General features: G+C 40.7%; 1 protein-coding gene across 1 annotated transcript; it reads left to right on the top strand.

Annotated features, from left to right (window-relative positions):
• The first annotated feature begins 14,774 nt into the window (after window positions 1–14,774).
• On the top strand, window positions 14,775–18,413 carry mrps15 (mitochondrial ribosomal protein S15). Its single transcript, XM_012824910.3, has 8 exons — window positions 14,775–15,066; window positions 16,351–16,413; window positions 16,523–16,598; window positions 16,801–16,849; window positions 16,968–17,052; window positions 17,283–17,341; window positions 17,690–17,881; window positions 18,070–18,413. The coding sequence occupies exons 1-8, from the start codon at window positions 14,898–14,900 to the stop codon at window positions 18,199–18,201; spliced, it is 825 nt and encodes a 274-aa protein (XP_012680364.1). The 5' UTR covers window positions 14,775–14,897; the 3' UTR covers window positions 18,202–18,413.
• The last annotated feature ends 1,695 nt before the right edge of the window (window positions 18,414–20,108 follow it).

The raw sequence follows: 20,108 nt of genomic DNA, 5'->3' as shown, positions 1-20,108 counted from the left end.
GAAGACTAGTCCTTTTCTTCATCTACGGTATGTTTCAGTTTCTAGTTGCATTTCAGGTTGAACTACTGCTATGTTGAAGGGTGGTTATTATAATCACAAATATTTTGGTCTTTCAGGAGAAGACAACGTTTTAGGAGAACATGATGCATTTGTTCCTTTTTGATCTTCAAATTGATTCTATGTACATATCTTGCTGCTTTGCAGTGCCCCAGCTATGACTGCCAACATCAACCAACTCCTGGAGATAAGCATGGATGAAGCCGTGCGTGATGTGGCAACACCCAATCCTCCAGGTGAGGACATACAAGAAACTCCAGAACAACAAAACGTTTCAGGTATGCCCCTATAGTTATGCAAATGCTTAGCCCCGCCCACACATTTTTTGGTTGGGAAGTTCGGTCTGGCATTACTCCATTGAGGAGAAATTATCTGCGGACAGACATTGCCGTACCAATCAAATTGTCAAGGCGGGCTTTATACGATGATGGACCGATGATCAACAGTAACGTAACCAACCACGTCACAAAAAGGCGCTTGGTTTGAATTCGTTTACAACAAACATGGCTGCCGCTGGAGAGCTGAAATGTATAGATTCGAGTCCATTTAGACATTGACAGTGCATTCATTTTGAAAGAGGAACAAAGAAACGCGATCAAGGCATTTGTCAATCGAAAAGATGTTTTTGCCTTCCTTCCTACGGGATCCGGTAAAAGTTTAATTTATCAGCTGGCCCTGGTCACATACTACATTGTTCTGATTGGTTGTAGGTAACCAATTGAGCGAAGAGGCATTTTTTCTCCTGGTTCGGTTGAAACACGCCCCATAATCACAGCCCAATGGAGCGATATCAGACTCATATTCTGACTAGAATTATGAGTATGACATCGTCAGGCTAGCAAATGCTAGTATTTGTCATAAATTTGCACATACACACAAGCACTTATGATCATATTTCTGAACTGTTTTGTCTGTCTTGTAGAACCATTACAAATACAATAATTGTAATAATAAACTCTGGCTGATTTTCCATGTTTGTTTTGTGTGCAAAATCAGCTGCTTAGAATTTAAATTGAAATGAAGCCTCATCTGATACTTTTCCTGGAGTAGTGGTGAGAAGTGTGTCACTGACTGGGCCTTTCGGGTTATGTATGTGTTTTTCAGGACAACTTCAGATTTGGAGAATTTCCAAAACCACATACTCATGTATGCAGGAAGGCGGTTTGCCTACAGCCCCCCTGTTTACAAAACCCAGACATTGCTTGCAGCAATCGATTACAACTATCACAACCACCGCATTCCTGCACGTGGCAAGGATGGACACCGAATGTAAGCTTTGCTATAACAGTAGTGTACTACCAAAAATAATTAATTAGTTCTTACCTAAACAGTTGTGGAATTGTGCAATTACTTTACTAGGTACAGACGGTACTTCAACAAGAAGTCCAAGCGCTGGAGTGTATATGTGTTGAAGGAGAGCAAAGGCTACCATTACATTCCAGACCTGCAGAAGGCCATCCTTGCTGAGAGGCTGGGAAGTGGAATGGGCCTTCCCAGAATACAGGGTCTAAGGCCTGCTTGCCGCATCCACATCTGAACTTGTCGCGGCTCAGGTTTCACGGGGAGAGGGTGGTGCCCAAAGTGAATTCTAAACTATTCCATTCTTTCATAGCTGTGTATGTAAATAATTTGAAAATAATTCAAGAGTCGTAAAAAGAAATATTTTCATTTATATGTAAATAAAAAACAATGAACATCGAACATCAAACTGTACATGTTTTTTGACATTGAACATAAATAATAGGGATGCACCGATACCAGTATCGGGTATCGGGCCGAAACTTCGTTAAAATACTCATACTCGTTTTTAAATTGCCGATACCAAGCACCGATACCACTCAACAGTATTTCACTGCATCAAACTGGTTGGGCTGTGCTGACACAAAATGTGATTTGTTGTCCTACCTGACCTACCACTCTCTGCCGGACTAGTAAGTAGTTTATTTGCTGTCTTGTGTTGCACTTGCTTGATGTTTGACTGTGTTAGGAAAGTTTGTCATAGTGTCAAAGTATTTCAGTATACAGGTTTCGCTAGATTTAGCCGCTAGCATCTCATTAGCGATTAGCAATTCCGTTCTGCTGCCTTAACGGCGATTTGGGCTCATTTTAAGATAAATGACGACGACAGGAGTAAGGCACAGTGTAAGATCTGCACTGCTACGGTGTTGAGGGGCGGAAAGGAAAGTACTTTGTTTAACACAAGCAATTTGATTAAACATCTGAAGACGCACCATAGTGCTAAGTACACAGAGTTCACTGATGCTAGTGGCGCAAGACCGAAGCAACCAATCTGATTCTTAACTGACGTCTTGCAAAAGAAAAAAACGCGCACGCACACAGAGAGAGAGAGAGAGGTAGAGAGAAAGACTTAAAGTGCCACATAGATTGTTTGTGTACTTGAGCAGGAGACTCTTTTGATCCGTTTGTAACTGAAATGTGCTCTTGTGCTAATCCAGTAATAGTTCTGTTCACTTTTTGTTAAGCAGACTGTGTTGTTAACTATGCAGCAAATTTAATTGCCTTTATCTGGTTATATTTGCATTTTGTCTAAGGTCGCGTTCACACTTGACTTCTTTTTTCAGCTGCCAGCGTCTTTTTTACATGCAACCCTATGGGAAAAGGAAAAAGAACGACGCCTTTTTAAAAAGCGGCCGCCTTTTAAAAACTTCTAAAAAAGCGCAACTCCGGACGCCTTTTTGAGTTCAATTTTCTTAACTTTTCAGAAAAGCGCTGGGTGACGTCAAGCGCCTTTTTGACAGCTGACCAATCAGGACGAGGAGAGTAGGTACCAGCATACCTTCCCTAGTAACCTACTACCTTAGTTTAAAAAAAGAAAATGGCGGACCAAACTCCGTAGTTCATCGTGTTTGTACCTAGAAGTTTTTAGTTTTACTTTTTTTTGTTTAGATTTTTAGAAAATTACCGATAAATACACACCATACAATATAAAAACAACATTATTGTAACTGAAAACTACGTGTAAGAGGATTTGCGAGGTGTCTGAGCTACCTAGCTAATGTTAGCATGCTACTAGCCGTTAGCGATTAGCAATTCCTCTGTGTTTTTGCAAAGCATCTGCCCCAACTTTCTTTTCCCGACATTTACATTTATCTTGTACATAATCCATCCCCATAAACCGGAGATTTCAAGAGTACAGAAACTCTCCTGAGCAGACAAGAGTGCCAATATGGGCTAACGAGTTGTAGCTAAAGGGCTAAACAGCCCGCTAGCTATTAGCACTCTAGCTTGCTCAGTAGAGTGCTAAGACACAGCAACTATTCACGATTGTATCAATTGTATATCTAGGTTTTCTTTGGCGACTGTTATCACATCCAACAGCACAACATATCCCGGGCATTTTGAGCTTTCTGTGGGTTGTGACTGTAAACAGCTCGTTAGCTATTAGCACTGTAGCTTGCTCAGGATAGTATAGCTTTGATAAGACACAGCAATTATTCACGATTGTATCAACGTGCTGCATTTCACTTAACAGGTCAGTCATCCCCTACATCTTTAGGAATAGAATACAATTGTATATCTGGGTTGGCGCATTCAACAGCACAACATATCCCCTAGCGTTTTGAACTTTCTGTGGGTTGTGTGACCATAGGTTGTGACCGTAATGTGTCTGTGTCGGACACAAATATGGCGGCGCTTAAACACAGTGATGTCACATGGTATCCATGAATTCTGAAGCGCTCAAAAGGAGCTGAAGGCAGCGCTTTTTTCTAAAAAAAGAAGTCAAATGTGAACGCGGCCTAATGTGATGATATTGTCTGTTTGAAGGCTTTTTTTGTGTTAAAACCAGAAAGTTTATTTTTGGCTTGGGATAGCCTTCTGTTAATTTTGTACTATAGGCTTGACATAATATGCAGAGGATAAAGTAAAAAATGCCTCCAAATTAATTGCACTTTCATGGAGAGCAAATCTAAGAAGTATCGGTATCGGTACTCGGTATCGGCAAGTACACAAATAAAAATACTCTTACTCGTATCGGTTTGTAAAAAAGTGGTATCGGTGCATCCCTAATAAATAACAAAACTATTTACATATTTACATCAAACAGCGCACCCTGAAGCCAACATATTGACCCAAGGGGTCAGGAAATGCAGTTCTTACCTTCCAAACGCAGCAGCTTGGAATAATAACCCTATTGCCTTCACCCAAGCGGCCATGCTGCCACAGTACAAATTGGCGGTATGCCGCATGTCTGTACTGTCGCTGCTCCACCCCTGGTTCCTGTTTTCGTCATCAACAGTAAACACATCGTTCCATGCAGCCCGTGCCAGCCGTAAAACGCCCGGGTCAAGAACATAAAACTGCATATGTGCCATGCTCCTAACGCAGTTTTCAGGGGCCTGGCGGCAGCAGAGCCTTTCTTGGTCTGTTGTCATCTCCCTGCAATTACTGCAGGTGCACCAATGTAAAGGTCCCCCATCCGGGACATCAGATCTTTGGGGAACTTCTAAGGTCAAGATGTCAAACATCAGGCCTGGTAGTCTGGACATCACCGTGTCCAGTAGCTCATCTTTTTGTTGGTTGGTCAGGGAACGAACCTTTGTCTAAAACATAAGCCTTGTTTTGTTATTATTTTATTTTATACTTTTGGCAACTGATAAATATTTCCATGGAGGATTGTTGACGAATAATAAAACCTGTATTTCAGCTCCCTGTCTCACGGAGATATGTAGTTTTAGTTAGGGTGACCAGACTTGAGTTTGTGAAAAGAGGACACTTCGTCGCGGGGAAGGGGGTAGGGTAGTGTATAGCAAGCCGGACCCCGCGCCCTCCCCCCGCGACGAAATGTATCAAAGGCTCAGAATGATCGTATTTAGAGGATAATTATCGTACATCTGCCAGCACTGACAAGGCTATCGACCATTGACAGTTCTCTCTACAGTCAGAGCTCGCGCAAGAAGGTGAAACGTAAACCTTGTAAGGGCGTAATAACTAGTTTGTGAAAGACCCAGATAAACACAAATATCCGACAAGGCAAAATCCCGGACGTAAAAGAGGACGTCTGGTCACCCTATTTTAGTAGATGCCAAAAGTCATCAACTTGCATGCAAGTCTCAGACTAGCATGCAAATAAGTCTCACACGCCAAGGATTTCACACGTTAGTCTTAGTCAATCACACGCAAGGTAAGCCTTAGAAGTTTACAACCTTGGAAACCTAACTTCGCTAGCTTGTAATGAATTACATGTTCCAATGTAAATTATGAATATTTAGCGTTTTGGTGTTGTCAACAATATTGTATTCGATCACACAATGTATAGGCTGAAAACGCGATCGGTATTTCATCTAAACCAGTGGTTCTCAAAGTGGGGGGCGCGCGAAAACTCACCAGGGGGGGCGCGATGTCACAGACGGAGAAAAAAAAAAAACGACCGCCGACCTGTCACTGGTTAGTGAAAGCTCCCTCAGTGGCGAAATGCAAGGGGCTGGACTGACCCAAACAAATCAAATACTGTTTTGCTCCTGATCCACCAATCAAAACGGAGTCTTATCATTTGAACGCGAGTTGCACCCAAGCTTCCGAGTATAAAAAAAAACCGCAGGCATGGTTAGCGCTCAACACTCTGCAGAGTTTGTTCAATTTCTCTTGTTTCCTCTATCATTCAGATATTCATTGCTTAATAAACAGTCTTTTTAAAGACTCACTCCTTCCTTAGTAATACCTTACTGCACTTGCAGTAGGTCTATTCGTAGCCTATTCTAAGGAGTAATTTGCTCCACAGTCTTTTGAAAAAGCTCGTAGCCCCGAGAGCTAGCCTAGCTAGCTACCTTCTTCCAACTGCAGCTAGCCCTTTTCTCCTTAACATCTACCTTTACATTTTTCGATCATCCACCGTGTTGCAACAAATAAAACACCAGCACTTGAATAATATTTTGTGCTGTCCCTGTCTACATTGTGTACAGTTCGTTTTGTTAGGAATTATTGCCTAGCACAGCCTTATCCATTATTCGTGTGCAAGTCATTCACAACCACACATACAAGAACACGACGAACTGAAATGAGAACTTTATTAACTTCACACACACTGTATCAGCAAACAAACACAACTATGGACAAGTTTCTGATTCGTAAAAGTCAGAAAGAGAAGCCTGTGGACTTCTTTAAACATAAACGTGATGGCCTCCAGCAACAACGAACCACCATCTCCAAGCAGTGTCTGGAGGCATCTTATGTAGTTGCTCATAGAATTGCTAAGCTTGGCAAACCTAATAGAATTGCCGAAACACTGATTTTGCCGGCCGCACAAGAAGTGTACAATAATGACAGGAGCTAAACTCAGCGCAATACCTATGTCAGTATCTCGCTAAATATCAGAAATCAGTTTGGGTCCTACAAAGAGGACTACCGTTAATTGGCCTGAGTTCGGGATCCATTTCCAATAGACATGAAAGAGCAGCTGAAGAGTGACAGTAGACTTAAGCATCTCCCCTCTTTCGTCATTCTGGGTAGCTTTGCGACATAGCCTTAGAAATGCTCCTCCTTTTCGCGTCGACATATTTGTGCGAGGCAGGCTTTTCAAGACTGACTGCGCTCAAAACTAAATACCGCAACCACGCACAGATCGAGGATGACCTGAGGATATGTTTGTCAAACATTGCCCCAAGATTTGAGGACCTTTGCATTGCAAAGCAGGCTCATGTCTCACATTGACAGACCTGTAGGATTTTTTTTGTAAAGATCACAAGAGGCCCATAATAATAACAGTATCCTAATGATAGCAATAATAATACTTATTATTATTATGATAATGATAATAATAATTATTATTATGATGATAATAACAATACAATAATAATTGGTCGATAATCATTAATTATAATAATATTAACATAATGATGGTGATAATAATGAATAGCCTACTGATAGGCCTACTATTACTGATAATAATAATAACAATAATAATAATAAAAAATAGTTATAATAATTGTCTGTATGGGCCTAACAATAACAATAGCCTAACCTTGACATGTCAGGCATATCAATAACAATATGCTATCTACGGTATCTATCTATCTATCTATGGTGGTGTAGTTGAGGGCGGTGGCGGCGGGCCGCGCGGGGGATGGGGGGGCCCCCCGACTACCCCTAACCAGCTTTGGGGGGGCCCAGCTTGCAAAAGTTTGAGAACCCCTGATCTAAACTAAATGTTGTCATTCTTTTAGTTATGTTAGCATTCATCTCCGATATCACAATGAATAAAACTATGCAGTCATATTTATGTAAAATCTTTGAATATTCTTACCTTATCGGTTGACATAATTTGTTGGTTTCTGACTTCGTCTGGTCATCAATACAAGTGTATGCGAGGCTGCATCTATCGTAACTGGGTATTTACGACACTGAAGTAAACGTTAAATACCTCCAAACCTTAAGGGGGAGCTCCAAGGGAAAAACTCCATTATGGGGCTTTAACTCCTAGCTTTGTAAATCTAGCATCTAGACTCTTTATACACAGGCTAAAAGAAACCCAACCCTTTTACTGGGTCGGTCTTCACGACGTCGTGTGTGTGTGTGTGTGAGCCATTTGCTCTTTTTTGATTCATCACTATCAAAGCGATTCCCACCATTATCAGATCTCAACTGGCTCTGAGGAGGGGGGAGAAAGGGGGGGATATATTTATGACCTGTCAGAGGACCTGTCCCATCACTCCAATATGACAAGCAATCTGATACCCAAACATACAACAAAGCGTACATCCATCCAATATGACACATTAATAACCCTTTTATTACCCTAATCAATCCAATTATGACATAAACCCACCTCTATACACTACTGTCGTCACATTTCGCTGTTTCATAAAATCAGGAGATCTGTATTAGCGCATTTAGGCAAAGAACACATACAGAAACACGTATACAAAAACAATACATGCGTGATTATTAACCCAGGGTGTCCGCAGGGTTTTAAAAAGTATTAAAAGGTGATAAATCAAAATTGCCAAATTTAATGCCATTAAAAGTGTTAAATGTAGTTTTAGAGGTATTTTTTTTTAAAATAGGTATTATTTTTTCAAGTGTCCTATTCTGATTGAAATTCTATCTTCTAAAAATCGCGTTAGTTCGTTTAAATGGGGGCTTTAGCAAAGCTGGGCACAAAATCAAAGATCTTCCGTATCAATCCTGAAGTCTCAACTTTGTATGTTTGATGCTGACGTCATATTCAGTGGTCGTTCGACATCTCAAACACTGCGCGCTTCAACTGGGTAACCAACTGGCTGGCTTACGTTTTTGACTTGCTTAGGCATATCTTCAACGTCCAGACAACCATCGTCGTCGTCATGGGCAAATGCAAGTTTTCTGACAGCTGGATGTAGTAGGGAATAACCGGCAGGCTTATTGTTCGGTTTGTAAAAAAAACATCAATGTCAACTGGATTGGAGCTAATGCACTTCGGTCGCATATGCAATCCACTCAACATAAAAATGGAATGCTCGGTCGGCGAGAGCAGTTCATTCTACCACTCTGCCAACTGTCTGTGCTGCTGCACCACCACCACTAGTGCCACGGTACAAGCCAACGCTAGGGCTCCAGCAACTACGTCTGACCTCCGGGTGACTATCAGGGCACCACACCAACACTGCGTGCGGTGGCTCTGGTGTTTAAACACTGCAGTTAAACACCACTCAGTGAACTCCAACGAAGGAATTTCGGAGCTGTTTAAAGAAATGTTTCCCGACTCTGACATCGCAAAGTCATTCACGTGTGGTAAAGACAAAACCGGCTACATCATCAGATTTGGATTAGCATCGTTCTTCAAAAAACAGCTTGTTGATGGCATCAACAAGGCAGGGCCATTCGTGTTGATGTTTGCTCATGAGTTCATATTAGGCCTATAGCACACCAGTTCACGTAGTGGATGCCAGTTTGTGAAGTGATATCAGCAACAATTCATATAGCAGATGCCAGTTTATAATGCATCAACAGTTCATGTAGTGAATGCCAGCCAGTGTGCTGGAACTATCTCTTCATTGCACATTTAATGTAGTTTGTTTTATTTTTATTCACGAAATGAAATAAATGTGTGCAATATGTGGTCAACATCAGTGAGTCTCTAAATCTATTATGTTGTGTATAGTGTTATATATGTAAAAATCTCCGTAAACGTTAGAAAGGTCGCCGATTAACACTTGCAACTCAGTGCCGTGATGGTTTAAAAAAAATTCAGAAGGTAATGAAAAAGGTATTACATTTAACTTAAGGATTGCTGTATATACCCTGTAACCTTACAAAGCAAATGAGTTTGTGTTGTCAAAAGTAAAGTGCTTGGAAATCAGTATTTTAAAGTTACAGCTGTATTTAAAGAGCACGAGTTCCGACAGGCCGCAAGTGTCGGCCTGCTTCCGCTGCGATATTATTCCTGCACGATTCAGGAACAATCCAGTGTGTAACCGTAATCCAAACGTTATCCACAAAAACGGAACACAATCCTCTTCTAACTCAAAAATATCAATCCATTGCCATATGTAAAACAGGAACAAAAAAGAAATATCGCCCTTCTCACCGCTTCCCGAGCTGGAAGGAATCTTCCTATTCCGGTAATCCTTAATGCTTTGGATCGGACTTGAGAATAACATCCGTGGAAATGTAAACCATAAACATAAATAAAGAAACAAAACTTGTTTGAAACCAAAATAGGCCTTTGGCTGTCTAAGTTGTCTCAGAATACTTCATACACCTTAGCTTGCCGCCACTACTCCATTCAAACACATCACCACCCCGAGAAAATCAAAACCTCCCCCTTTTGAGCGTTCACCTGCCTTCAGTCAACACAGGAGCGTCTCTATTTAAAGTGCTAGCCTCCTAATTTGAAGGCCTAGGTGGTTGCTACTCATCCCATTATTATCCTAGTCAGATGGGTCATGTTCTTTCTATTATATGGCTAGACTGGATTTATGTCCAGCATACATAGAAAAGGTACCGGAGAACCTATATCTGACTTCTCAGTACCTATATCGAGACACTCATATTGTGTGAACATCACAAGCCTACGGTCTTCAAACCTACCCAGGCGAACCGACTTATGCTCGAACATCAAACAATAAGCGTGAGATATTTTGCGAGCTGAAGGGCTCGTCATGGCCCATGCAGGAGGTATATGGGGCCCCAGACACAAGCAGGCACAAGCTACAGCCATGCTGAGAGCATCTGCATTTAAACCAACAAGGAGCGTGGAGGACTATAACAAGGCATTACCGCCATTCAGATTTTAAGATCTAATAGCAAAATGCTAATTATGTTCTCTACCATGACGTCAGAGAGCAGCAACAGCATTAAAACAGTCACACTATGCAATATAAATGGCTTCTTTTGTGACTAGTCTGTTAATTCATAATAATTATCTTGAATGCAAGAAGTAAAGCTTAGGAGTTGAATGAATTCACATCTCATGACAAAAAACAACAACATAAGACTTTTACCTCTCTTCCTCAGAAGACCAGACCTGGGGGGTATTCGTCGTAGCTCGCTAAGCGGTTTAGCGAGCTAATTTGCAGGCTAAGATAAAAAACGCCCCTCTTTTTGGTTCGTGGAAGCAACTTTTGATAGATCACCATAGTTACATATCGATTAGCACTAACCTGCTCCAGGGCAGGCTAACTTAAGTGTAGCTGAATAAGCTTGCCACACCCCCGGAAAAAGGAGGGATCCCATTGACCAAGGACTGATATTAGAGTTAGATTAGCCGAGGGAGAGAGTTATTTGCGATCGCCAAGATCCATTATTCTTGTATGAGCGCTACCGATTCAGCCGACAAGGAATCATTAATTTACAAGACCTTCTCGAGTCATTTATTGCAAACACCACAGTCGAACATTGACTGTCTTGCGCTTTTTAGCGAGTGGTACATTTTTGTAGTGTCGGTGATGCGGAGAACAAAGCACTCATAATTATATGAGTGTTATTAGTACACCATAGCATATCATTATTGTAGAAAATGATTAAGGTGGACTCATGATAAGAATAGAGAGAAATACAGACAATTTATTTTCACTGCTTCAATTTCTTGCATTTGTTATTAATACATTTAGTCATTTAACAGACGCTTTTATTCAAAGCGACTTCCAAGGAAATGTAAAACTACATTGAGGAAAGAGGTGAGGGGATTCGAACTAGCAACTGTGGGATATTTTCATATGAATAAGGAATAGATTTACCAGATACCTGTTGAATGAGTGTGAAGATTAGCTTTGGGTTACATTTCAGATGAGGTAGATATTTAAAATAAGAGGGCGTAGCTTGAAGTGACCTAAGGTTAAAATGGGTGTGGTATTATATACCATGGAAGTCTTTTTGATTTGGGTGGGGTCAGAATGGAGAGGTCAGGTTTAATTGGCTGGATTGGTCAACCAAGCAAAACATAGATGGGAGGTGCTAATTACAGGTTTAAATATGTTAGCGGGAAGGTATTTTGGCAGATCTATTTCCGGTATACATCTCTTTACTGTGGTTTAATGTACTACAGTAAATCCGTTGGAACACCACGTCCTTTGTCTTGAGTTTCTGATTGTGAAAATAGTTTTTAAGACTTAGAATTGGAAACCTCTGTACCAGTTGACACTTGCCGTCAGGTATTCATACATAGATATCACCGTATAAACATCCCAACACACCTTGCTCTCACAGCGGTGGTGGTGTTGAATTTTGCCATGATTATGGTCTTGTATTCTTCATAAGCGTTCATGTTCATCTCCTACTCGTCAGCGGAGAAAAAAAAAAGAGCCCTTTTCTTTGAGTTTAGAACCATTATATCGTTAGAAAATCATGGTTTTGGTGATCGACCTTTCCTGCCTTTTGAACTAGGACGCGCAAATGCCATGATAACTTTAGCCTGGTTGAAATTAACCACATGATTTGGATGCGGATCAGCTGTTAACGAACCGATATTTGCTGTTCTCAATCAGCTCGCTAATCTTAACGGGATAAAAGGCCAATTGATTAACTTAGCTTCAACCCTACGACGAACGGGCCCCTGAGATTAGATACTGGTCCTTCCAAAGAAAACAACAAAAACAAGGCAGAGTGAGAAGCAGTGACCACAAGAGAAAGCTCACAAACATGCAAATGATGATGCACCAATGTCCCATTCAACTAAAGCCTATCTAAACAGAATGAAAGAAACCAATAAACAAACTAACAGATGCAGAGTAAATGTAGTAGGTTGTTACGCCCCCTGGTGGCTCGGAGTAGGACGCAACATAAGGGCAACAGGTTTGGGCAAGTGAGGGTGCAGTCACACAAAAGCCAGGACACAAAAGTGACAAGAAAGTATTTATTTACAAAAAGCAACACAGGGATCAACAAGGACTGTCAGTGGCACCAAAGAAAAGAACATAACAAAACCCACCCCCCATTGACAGGTGCTTTGCACCCAAAAGTACAGTGGGTGGTGCTCACTCTAACCTAGGGTATGTAAACCCCGGAGTATCTTACCTATCCTTATTGACCCTGTGCGCACAACAAAAAGTAGTAACAAACACAAAACAAAAGTAGGCTGCTAACAACTAAAGTAATAAAGTTTAACAAAAACAAACAAACTAACAGACATACAGGCTGAGGCGTTTCGGAGCAGCTGAGGCTGGCTGCAGTGTGGGAGCGGCAGAGGCAGCACTGTGCAGCACCGCCTTGATTCCTTGACACACACGCACGCACGCAAATAAAAATTACAGGTAGTTATTTAGTTTCAGTAAAACACAGATATAAAAATAGATGCCGACCAACAATCAACTGCTGACCAACTGCTACTATTTGTTTTCATCATTTTAAACTGATGACTGAAACATCTAATTAACTCAAGAAACAAACTGCACTCTGGTTAAGTGTAGGAGGTGAGATTTGTATTGGGAAAAGTCAGAAACTCAGAACTTAAAAAGCAAATTCAAAAGTCCCATATTACCAAGTGAAAATCTTTTAGATGCTCCAAGATTGCCAGATGGTGCTGCATTACCCTTCAAAAATAAATTAAAAAAAAAAGTTAACTGTTGAGTAACTAAACAGGCCCAACTGCAGGCAAGCTAATCCAGACAGAGCCAATGACACATAAAGCCATACAAGGAAGTGGCTTACGTTTGCATACTGAGGCAAACCCACCAAAGGAAAACATTTATCCAAAATGCTACTTCAAATTAAACAAATAGCCTACTACGTAAACTGTAAGTGTTTTTCCAATTAGAAACACTACTGCTAGCAACACAATCACAACCAAACATCAACGTATTTGCTTCCATCTCTGCTCACCACTAACATGCTGTTTGCCAGAGTGTTCATCCCCAGCGATGCAGTGGTGCGCGTGGGCTTAGGGAGGGCACGGCGAGTGCCTTGGGCTTCTCAATCACAATTCATCAGTGAAGAAAAGAGGTGGGCCTAATGTACATTCTGAAAAAACATACTTTTCTCCCGTGATCAATGATGCATTCGTACACATATTGAGACTGCAAACAAAGTTACCAACAAGCGCTGGGCACATTCAGAAGTAAAGCTATTTGCGAGCATAGCCACTCATTATTTTTAGTCTCCAGAATGTCTATGGCTATATGTGAAGCCAACTACAAGGACAGTTTATGAACTGTCAAATATGGTAACGCTAGTCTCTGCAATAAATGAACGAGGCAGGGATCAGCTAGCTACTCCGGCTAGCAAGATAAGTCGATTAGCTACTAGTTTCTTAACTAGCACCCCTATTAACTAAAGGATGGTGTTGGTTCTATGAGACGAATAATGTAAAAATAACCCTAAAACTCATCTATCAAAGTTTCGTGAACAAACAGCCATTTAGGTGGGGTAATAGTAAGTCATAATTTATGATAGATCTATTTCACTTACCATGAGTTACAACAGCAAGGAATCTTTGGAACGCACTTTAAAGACTTGCAAAAACACCAATTAGGGGTGTTGAACCACTTAAATTATCTCTAGTCAGTGGTTCAACACCCCTCAACGAGTTTCCTAATTGGTGTTTTTGGTGGACTGTGATTGGCCGATGATGCATTCCTGGCACTTTGCATGCTGGTACTAACCAATCGAAAATTGTAGTGCTTATTTTTAACTCTTTAAAGTGCGTTCCAAAGATTCCTTGCTGTTGTAGCTCATGGTAAGTGAAATAGATCTATCATAAATTATGACTTACTATAATTAACTATGACTAAATATAGTGCTGCATTGTTTTCTGTTGTAACCCCGGTCTGTCGTCAATGTATATGCCATACTTGACCTACCTTTTGAACCTGACAAGCAAATGGAGCTAGTTCGCTGTCCTTGCTACTCCAAATATCTAGCTAAAACGTTAACGTCATTTCACCACCTAAATGGCTGTCTGTTCACGAAACTTTGGAAGACAGTTAGTGTTGTCAGACTGGCTAGCAGCCTGCAAGAGATCACATGCCGTATGTATTATACGTATATACTAAACCCACTCAAAGGTTATTTTCTGCAATAGTTTCCAACAGTTCCTTAAGTAGCCTACGTGCTAAAAAGACAAAAGTCTAGAGTAGTTGCAGGGTAATTGTTCTAGTTCAAGTGTTAGAAGGTAGATAGTTGATCTATTTACAGTTAACCTTAAAACTCGCTTAGGCTAATAAAGGCATCTAATAAAAGATGTCAAAGATGCACTGTAATGGGTGGACGTCGATTTTTTTTTTCCTGCAGCAGATCGAAGTAGTTTGATTAATCTGGCCTAGATTTTGTAAGTAAATCGGACATGGATTGGTTGGACTGAACAAAATGGCGTCAACCACATAGACAGGGGACGAATGCCTGTCACCAAGAAATTCTATCGTTCCACGCGCAGTTAAAGGATTTTAACTGGAGTACTCAATGTTGAAAAGATGTCTCTTAAGAATGTGTTCTCATCAACATCCCTTGCCTTGTGGAAGTGTAATGCGGTTTTGAGTTTGAAGGGGATCACCTTTGTGAGACAACAACACGTTCCTTGCACCACGGTTGCTCCCAGATTATTGAGTCACTGGAGTCGGCCTGATATCTGCAATACCAAAAGTAAGATGGTTTTCAGTTGCCTCCATCGCTATTTTGTTAACGTTACTCTTTTGTCTGTAATGTGAAGTTTAACTGCACGCCATACATTAGCAAGCTAACGTTAGATGTGCTGCATTAGTCACTGGACAGCCAACTAGTGCTAAAAAAAATGATTTTATGTAGTTAACGTTATTATCAGCAAGTAGAACATTAACAGATATGCAACGTGAATAACGAAAATGTTTTTGTCGACACCTATTCTGACACGACAAAGATGGTCTTTGGACATGATTTACGATAATGACATATTTGCTACTGACCAGCAGGGAGCATGCTTTCTTGTTTATACCAGAGACATTACAGTACCTCATTCATAGTAACTATCCTGCTGTGACCTATGTCATTCTCGAGTCGCGACTATCACATTATATTATTATTAATTTCAAAATCAAAGTTAGAAACACAGCTTGCCTTCATCTCAATCTGGTACACGCCAGGAAACTGTTTATCCATGAATAGCACTCAAATGGATGTCATTCAATGGATGTCACTTAAACATGTAGGTGATAAAAAAGATAGATTAACAATAATTATTGTTATAATTAATAAGATAATCATAAAAATAACTGTTGTTTTCTGGACATGGTATCACCATCACATTTACATTACATTTTAAATGTAGTCATTTAGCAGACGCTTTTGTCCAAAGCGACGTACAATGGACAAGCTACGAGCAAATAGAGACCTAGTGTAACAATAAATACTATTTTACATAAGAATTAGAAAAAAAGTGCAGGAATGTAACTGCTGTAAGTGCAAGTTGCATTGAACATGTGAACACATTGAACATGTGGATCGCAGTTAAAATGGGACATGCGTAGTCTTGCGGTAGTAACATTTGGTGACGTACAGTGAGAGGTTGTGTACTAACTGAGCTTGTGGAAAGGATGTGGGCACTCATTTCCTCCTGCACATGCTGTTCTTACACTGGGGCCTAACTAGACTGAAGGCCTCTTTAAGGAGGCCAAACTAAATTAATACTAGTAGACAACTAAAATATATTTATGTACTAGCTTAAATATCATTGTAACCTGTAACAGACTTTATTCAAGACCAGGTTAAATGTATAAGACGTCACACAAAGTCAAAGTGGATATTATAAATGTGAAGACAAGAGGTTGCTCATTCAGGGGATGTTTTTACTGTCTCAAACATTACATGTACAAGAGTTTGAGACAAAAGGTTAATATCACTACTTTTTTGTTCATGTGTCCATGTTACCGTTTTTAATTTTGTGTTTATCAGGTAATGAAAACATTGGCATCCAGCCAAAGAGACAATATGCCAGAGCTGCAAGAAAAAAACAAGGTACAGTGGGCGAAAATCATGCTCAACTCATTCATAACTGTTCTGTTTGACATTTCTGTTTAACTTCAAATATTTTTTTGTATCACAACTCTACCCTCCCCCTCAATAGAGATCCCAAGCCAGTTGAGTGACCTGCCTCCCTCCATGCTCAAACTAGACTACACTTCGGTTCCTCTTGCACAAACGTAGGTGGTTCCTGTCACACAGAGTTTACTTCAGTTTCCTGATTAAGTCAGATGAGTGTCTGTGAGCTGAAATGTCGAAATCACTTCCTGTGTATGAGGGAGGGGGTTCATACTTGGTTGCCCCATATTTTCTTTCTCATCTGCTGCAAATCTGTAAAGTGATGATGTGGTATTTAAACTCAATGTTGACCTCTTTTCTCAGGACTGATGATATTGTGAAGAGACTTCTTTCCTTGGAACTGGCGAGTCATGTATGTGACAGTAAATAACCCTCTCTACTCACCATCTTTTAAGCCCTTTCTGAGTGTGTAAAATAGTTTGAAGTTTGATATCAGTACATGACTAACTAAGTCTATTGCCTTTTATCAGAGTGAGAAACTGCAAGTTAAGCTGGAAGAGCTTATAGCTAAGGTTCAAAGGGATAAAGATGACCGCACATCTACTGAAGTCAAGGGTAGGTCTCCACTCATCAGATCCATGGCCAAAATATTTCATGTCACTGCTCTTCTCTTTCACATACATTGCAGTATACAAGCATAACCCAGGACTTTGGATGTATCTTTGAAAAAAGTCACACCCAAATTGATTTTGGGATATGTATCTAAATCAAATAATGTATTGAGCCTCACTGAGGTTAGACATTAATGCCTGACTAATGGTCTTCATGCTCTATATGCATTGCAGTGGCCATATTGACTGCTCGCATCCGCAACTTTCAAGAACACTTGCTCAAGCATCCAAAGGTATGACGTACATTATAATGTATATCCTTTCAATCTGAGGTGTATACCAATTGCTCTATTATTGTTTTGTTATAAACAATATGTAGTGTTGCTGCACAGTACATATATTTATGCTCAGTAACATTATATGAAGCTGATCAACATGAACAATGATTAACATCAATATGATAATTCCTCACTGACAGAGCTATCCTAAAGAAATCAAGCAGTCATCTATATTTTTATGGGCCTGTTACGAAATAAAACACGCTTGGGACTAATGTTATGTTTTGGAAAGTGCACTTCTTGCAAAACTTTGATGTCTCTTGATCTAGCACAAGCCATTGTCATTGACTCTTGTTGTGTTAGGACAAAGCCAACAAGAGGAGGATGTTGATGAGCATCGACCGGCGGAAGAAGAAGTTGAAGTTCCTGAGGAGGACGCGCTACGAAGCGTTTGAGCACGTCTGCCAGCAGCTTGGCATCACCTACACGTTCCCTCCCGAGTACTACAGGCACGCTACGCGACGCTGGCAAGCCAAGAAAGCCCTCTGCATCAAGGTAACTGACACTGATTCATGTCTTTCTGGGAAAGACTCTTGCACTGTCTGTAATGAAACCTTGAATGACTGGATGTGTCATCTGCACAAACAAATTTGCTTTAAAGCATCTGTGGTTGCAGTGATGCAGATGCCTTGCTTATGGTGTACCACAGTTATCCCACAGGTGTCTGTGTCTCTTCCTTTCAGGTCTTCAAAGAGCTGCAGAAACAGAAAGCAGCACAGAAGGCTAAAGGCAAACAGGCGGTGAAGCCGCCCAGTCCTGAAACAGCTGGGCCCACTTCAGCAGAAACCCAAGGGCCTGCTGCACAGGAACACTAGGGTCAAACAAAATGGCCTGTTCCACGGGGACCGTTTTTGAAGTGTAAACTAGCCTGTTCAATGGTCACATTCAGTTCCTCAGTCTTGCAGATCCACCGAAACTTTGTCTAGACTTTAGACAATAGGAATTGCATCCCTGGTTTTATGTTTGACCTGTGACCAGGGTCAGTGATTTATTTCATGATTGCTTTAAATAAAAGATCACATATAAATCTGCTTTGTGCATTTTTCTTGTTTGTTTTCATGACATCATAAAAGACAACTTGCATTTCTACTCTCGCAACCACTGTACTAATGTGTTGCCTACACTAGTCCTGCACTGGAATCCCTGCAGAGCTGTAACTCAAGGACATGAATATACTACTTCAACATGTTCAGATTTTAGTTAGTTCTGGAATGAATTTGATGACTATGGAATGCTGTCCCGCTATATTCGAGTGAGTCCGACTTGAGGCGGAAACCTCGGTGCTGCCTTTTACAATTTTATTTGGCGTGTTGTGATGTGACTATATTCTCCCACTCATTTGCACACTTGATGCGCCTACGATTCTGTTATGTGATGGGATGAGGTTGTAAAAGCAGAACAGGCGATTAAGTTGTAACAAAGTTTCGGAAGTGCCCTTCAGGGCTGCAGTGGTGCCATACGAGTGCGAGTACTGGGACGTTCATGTGAAGCCAAACCGGACAAAAAGCCAGGCGAAATTGAAGTGTGCGCCAGAAAGTTACCGTACGAGAGAGGTCGAAGGATCATGTTATGGTTGTGATTCCTAGGATTAGCATTGATATTTTCATTAACTGTATAAAGAAGAGCTAGTCACGCAGTTCTTGTGAAGGGTGGATCAGCTGAACCTTACACATGAAGTGCCTGTTTAGTCGTTTGATACAATGTAATGATTTGCAGCAGGAAAACTTGCAAGGTAACTACTTAAGGTCTGCAAAACCTTGCAAATACCAACAGCAACACAATTGGGACTGATAAACTTGCTAGCTTGGAAGTGGTGTCATGACTATGTCTGCTGTGAAATATTTTGTTGTATTTTAGCGTTGCGTGGTCCACAGAGTTAGATAGAGCATAGCCTGGGCAGATAGTGGGAACTCCAGATGTGTTTAGATCCTTCACAAGTATATACGATCAAAATGAATTTCAAGATGATGGCTAAAAACAGTCAAAAACAGCTCATGAAAATGTTGGCTACCTTGAAAAGTGGCAAATTGTTGCATACTGTTGCTTTTACATTCAATGATGAATTATTAGTACAAATAAATATTCTTATATCTCATACAGGCAGGGACACGCCTCTTCAGAAAGGTTGTAGACATGTGTTCTGTTCATTTCTGATGAAGCAGAAACTGAATAAGAGTATGCGCATGCTCTTAGATTGCACGCAGTAAACCACGCAGTGTGAGTGCAAGTAGGCCTACTACCACCAGTGTAAAATAACAGGCTCTTCCTTGGCCCTGCCCACCCCTCCACCAAGTTACACAAGTAATCAACTTGTTCGTTTTTGTGTAATGCTGCAAAAAGACAATCAGAAAGTTGACTTACACAGAAATGCATTACATTTGCATTCAATTAATTTACTTAATCAAATCAATCCAACTGCTGTTTGGTTGATATTATTTGGAATGCACAATAAAAGAATATAAAAGACTATTTTCAGAAATAAAATCAGTTGGAGCTTTATAATGATAACCGGTGAAGTACATTTGCTGTAGTTGTAGGGTGCCCTACTCTGATTAAGAATTAATATCATGCGTTGAGCTGTGGACGTTTTTTTGCACAATTTTGATGCAATCTGCGTCTGTGACTTAGGTAGGTGTTCATCGGAAATGTTGCAGCTGCAATACGTAGTAGTGTCACTTCCTTTTCCACTTTGAGATACAGCTCACCAGCATCAGAACACCAC

The sequence above is a fragment of the Clupea harengus genome, chromosome 11 (assembly GCF_900700415.2).
Source record: "Clupea harengus chromosome 11, Ch_v2.0.2, whole genome shotgun sequence".
Classification (NCBI taxonomy): domain Eukaryota; kingdom Metazoa; phylum Chordata; class Actinopteri; order Clupeiformes; family Clupeidae; genus Clupea; species Clupea harengus.
The sequence above is the reverse complement of the archived record's forward strand: the minus strand, read 5'-3'. Positions and strand labels throughout refer to the sequence as shown.

Excerpts from the sequence above, each read along its gene's own strand:
- mrps15 (XM_012824910.3), top strand. The coding sequence starts at position 14,898 with ATGTCTCTTAAGAATGTGTTCTCATCAACATCCCTTGCCTTGTGGAAG. Across the intron at positions 16,850-16,967 it reads CCTTGGAACTGGCGAGTCAT|AGTGAGAAACTGCAAGTTAA; the intron begins GTATGTGACAGT and ends GCCTTTTATCAG. Across the intron at positions 17,342-17,689 it reads ACTTGCTCAAGCATCCAAAG|GACAAAGCCAACAAGAGGAG; the intron begins GTATGACGTACA and ends TTGTTGTGTTAG.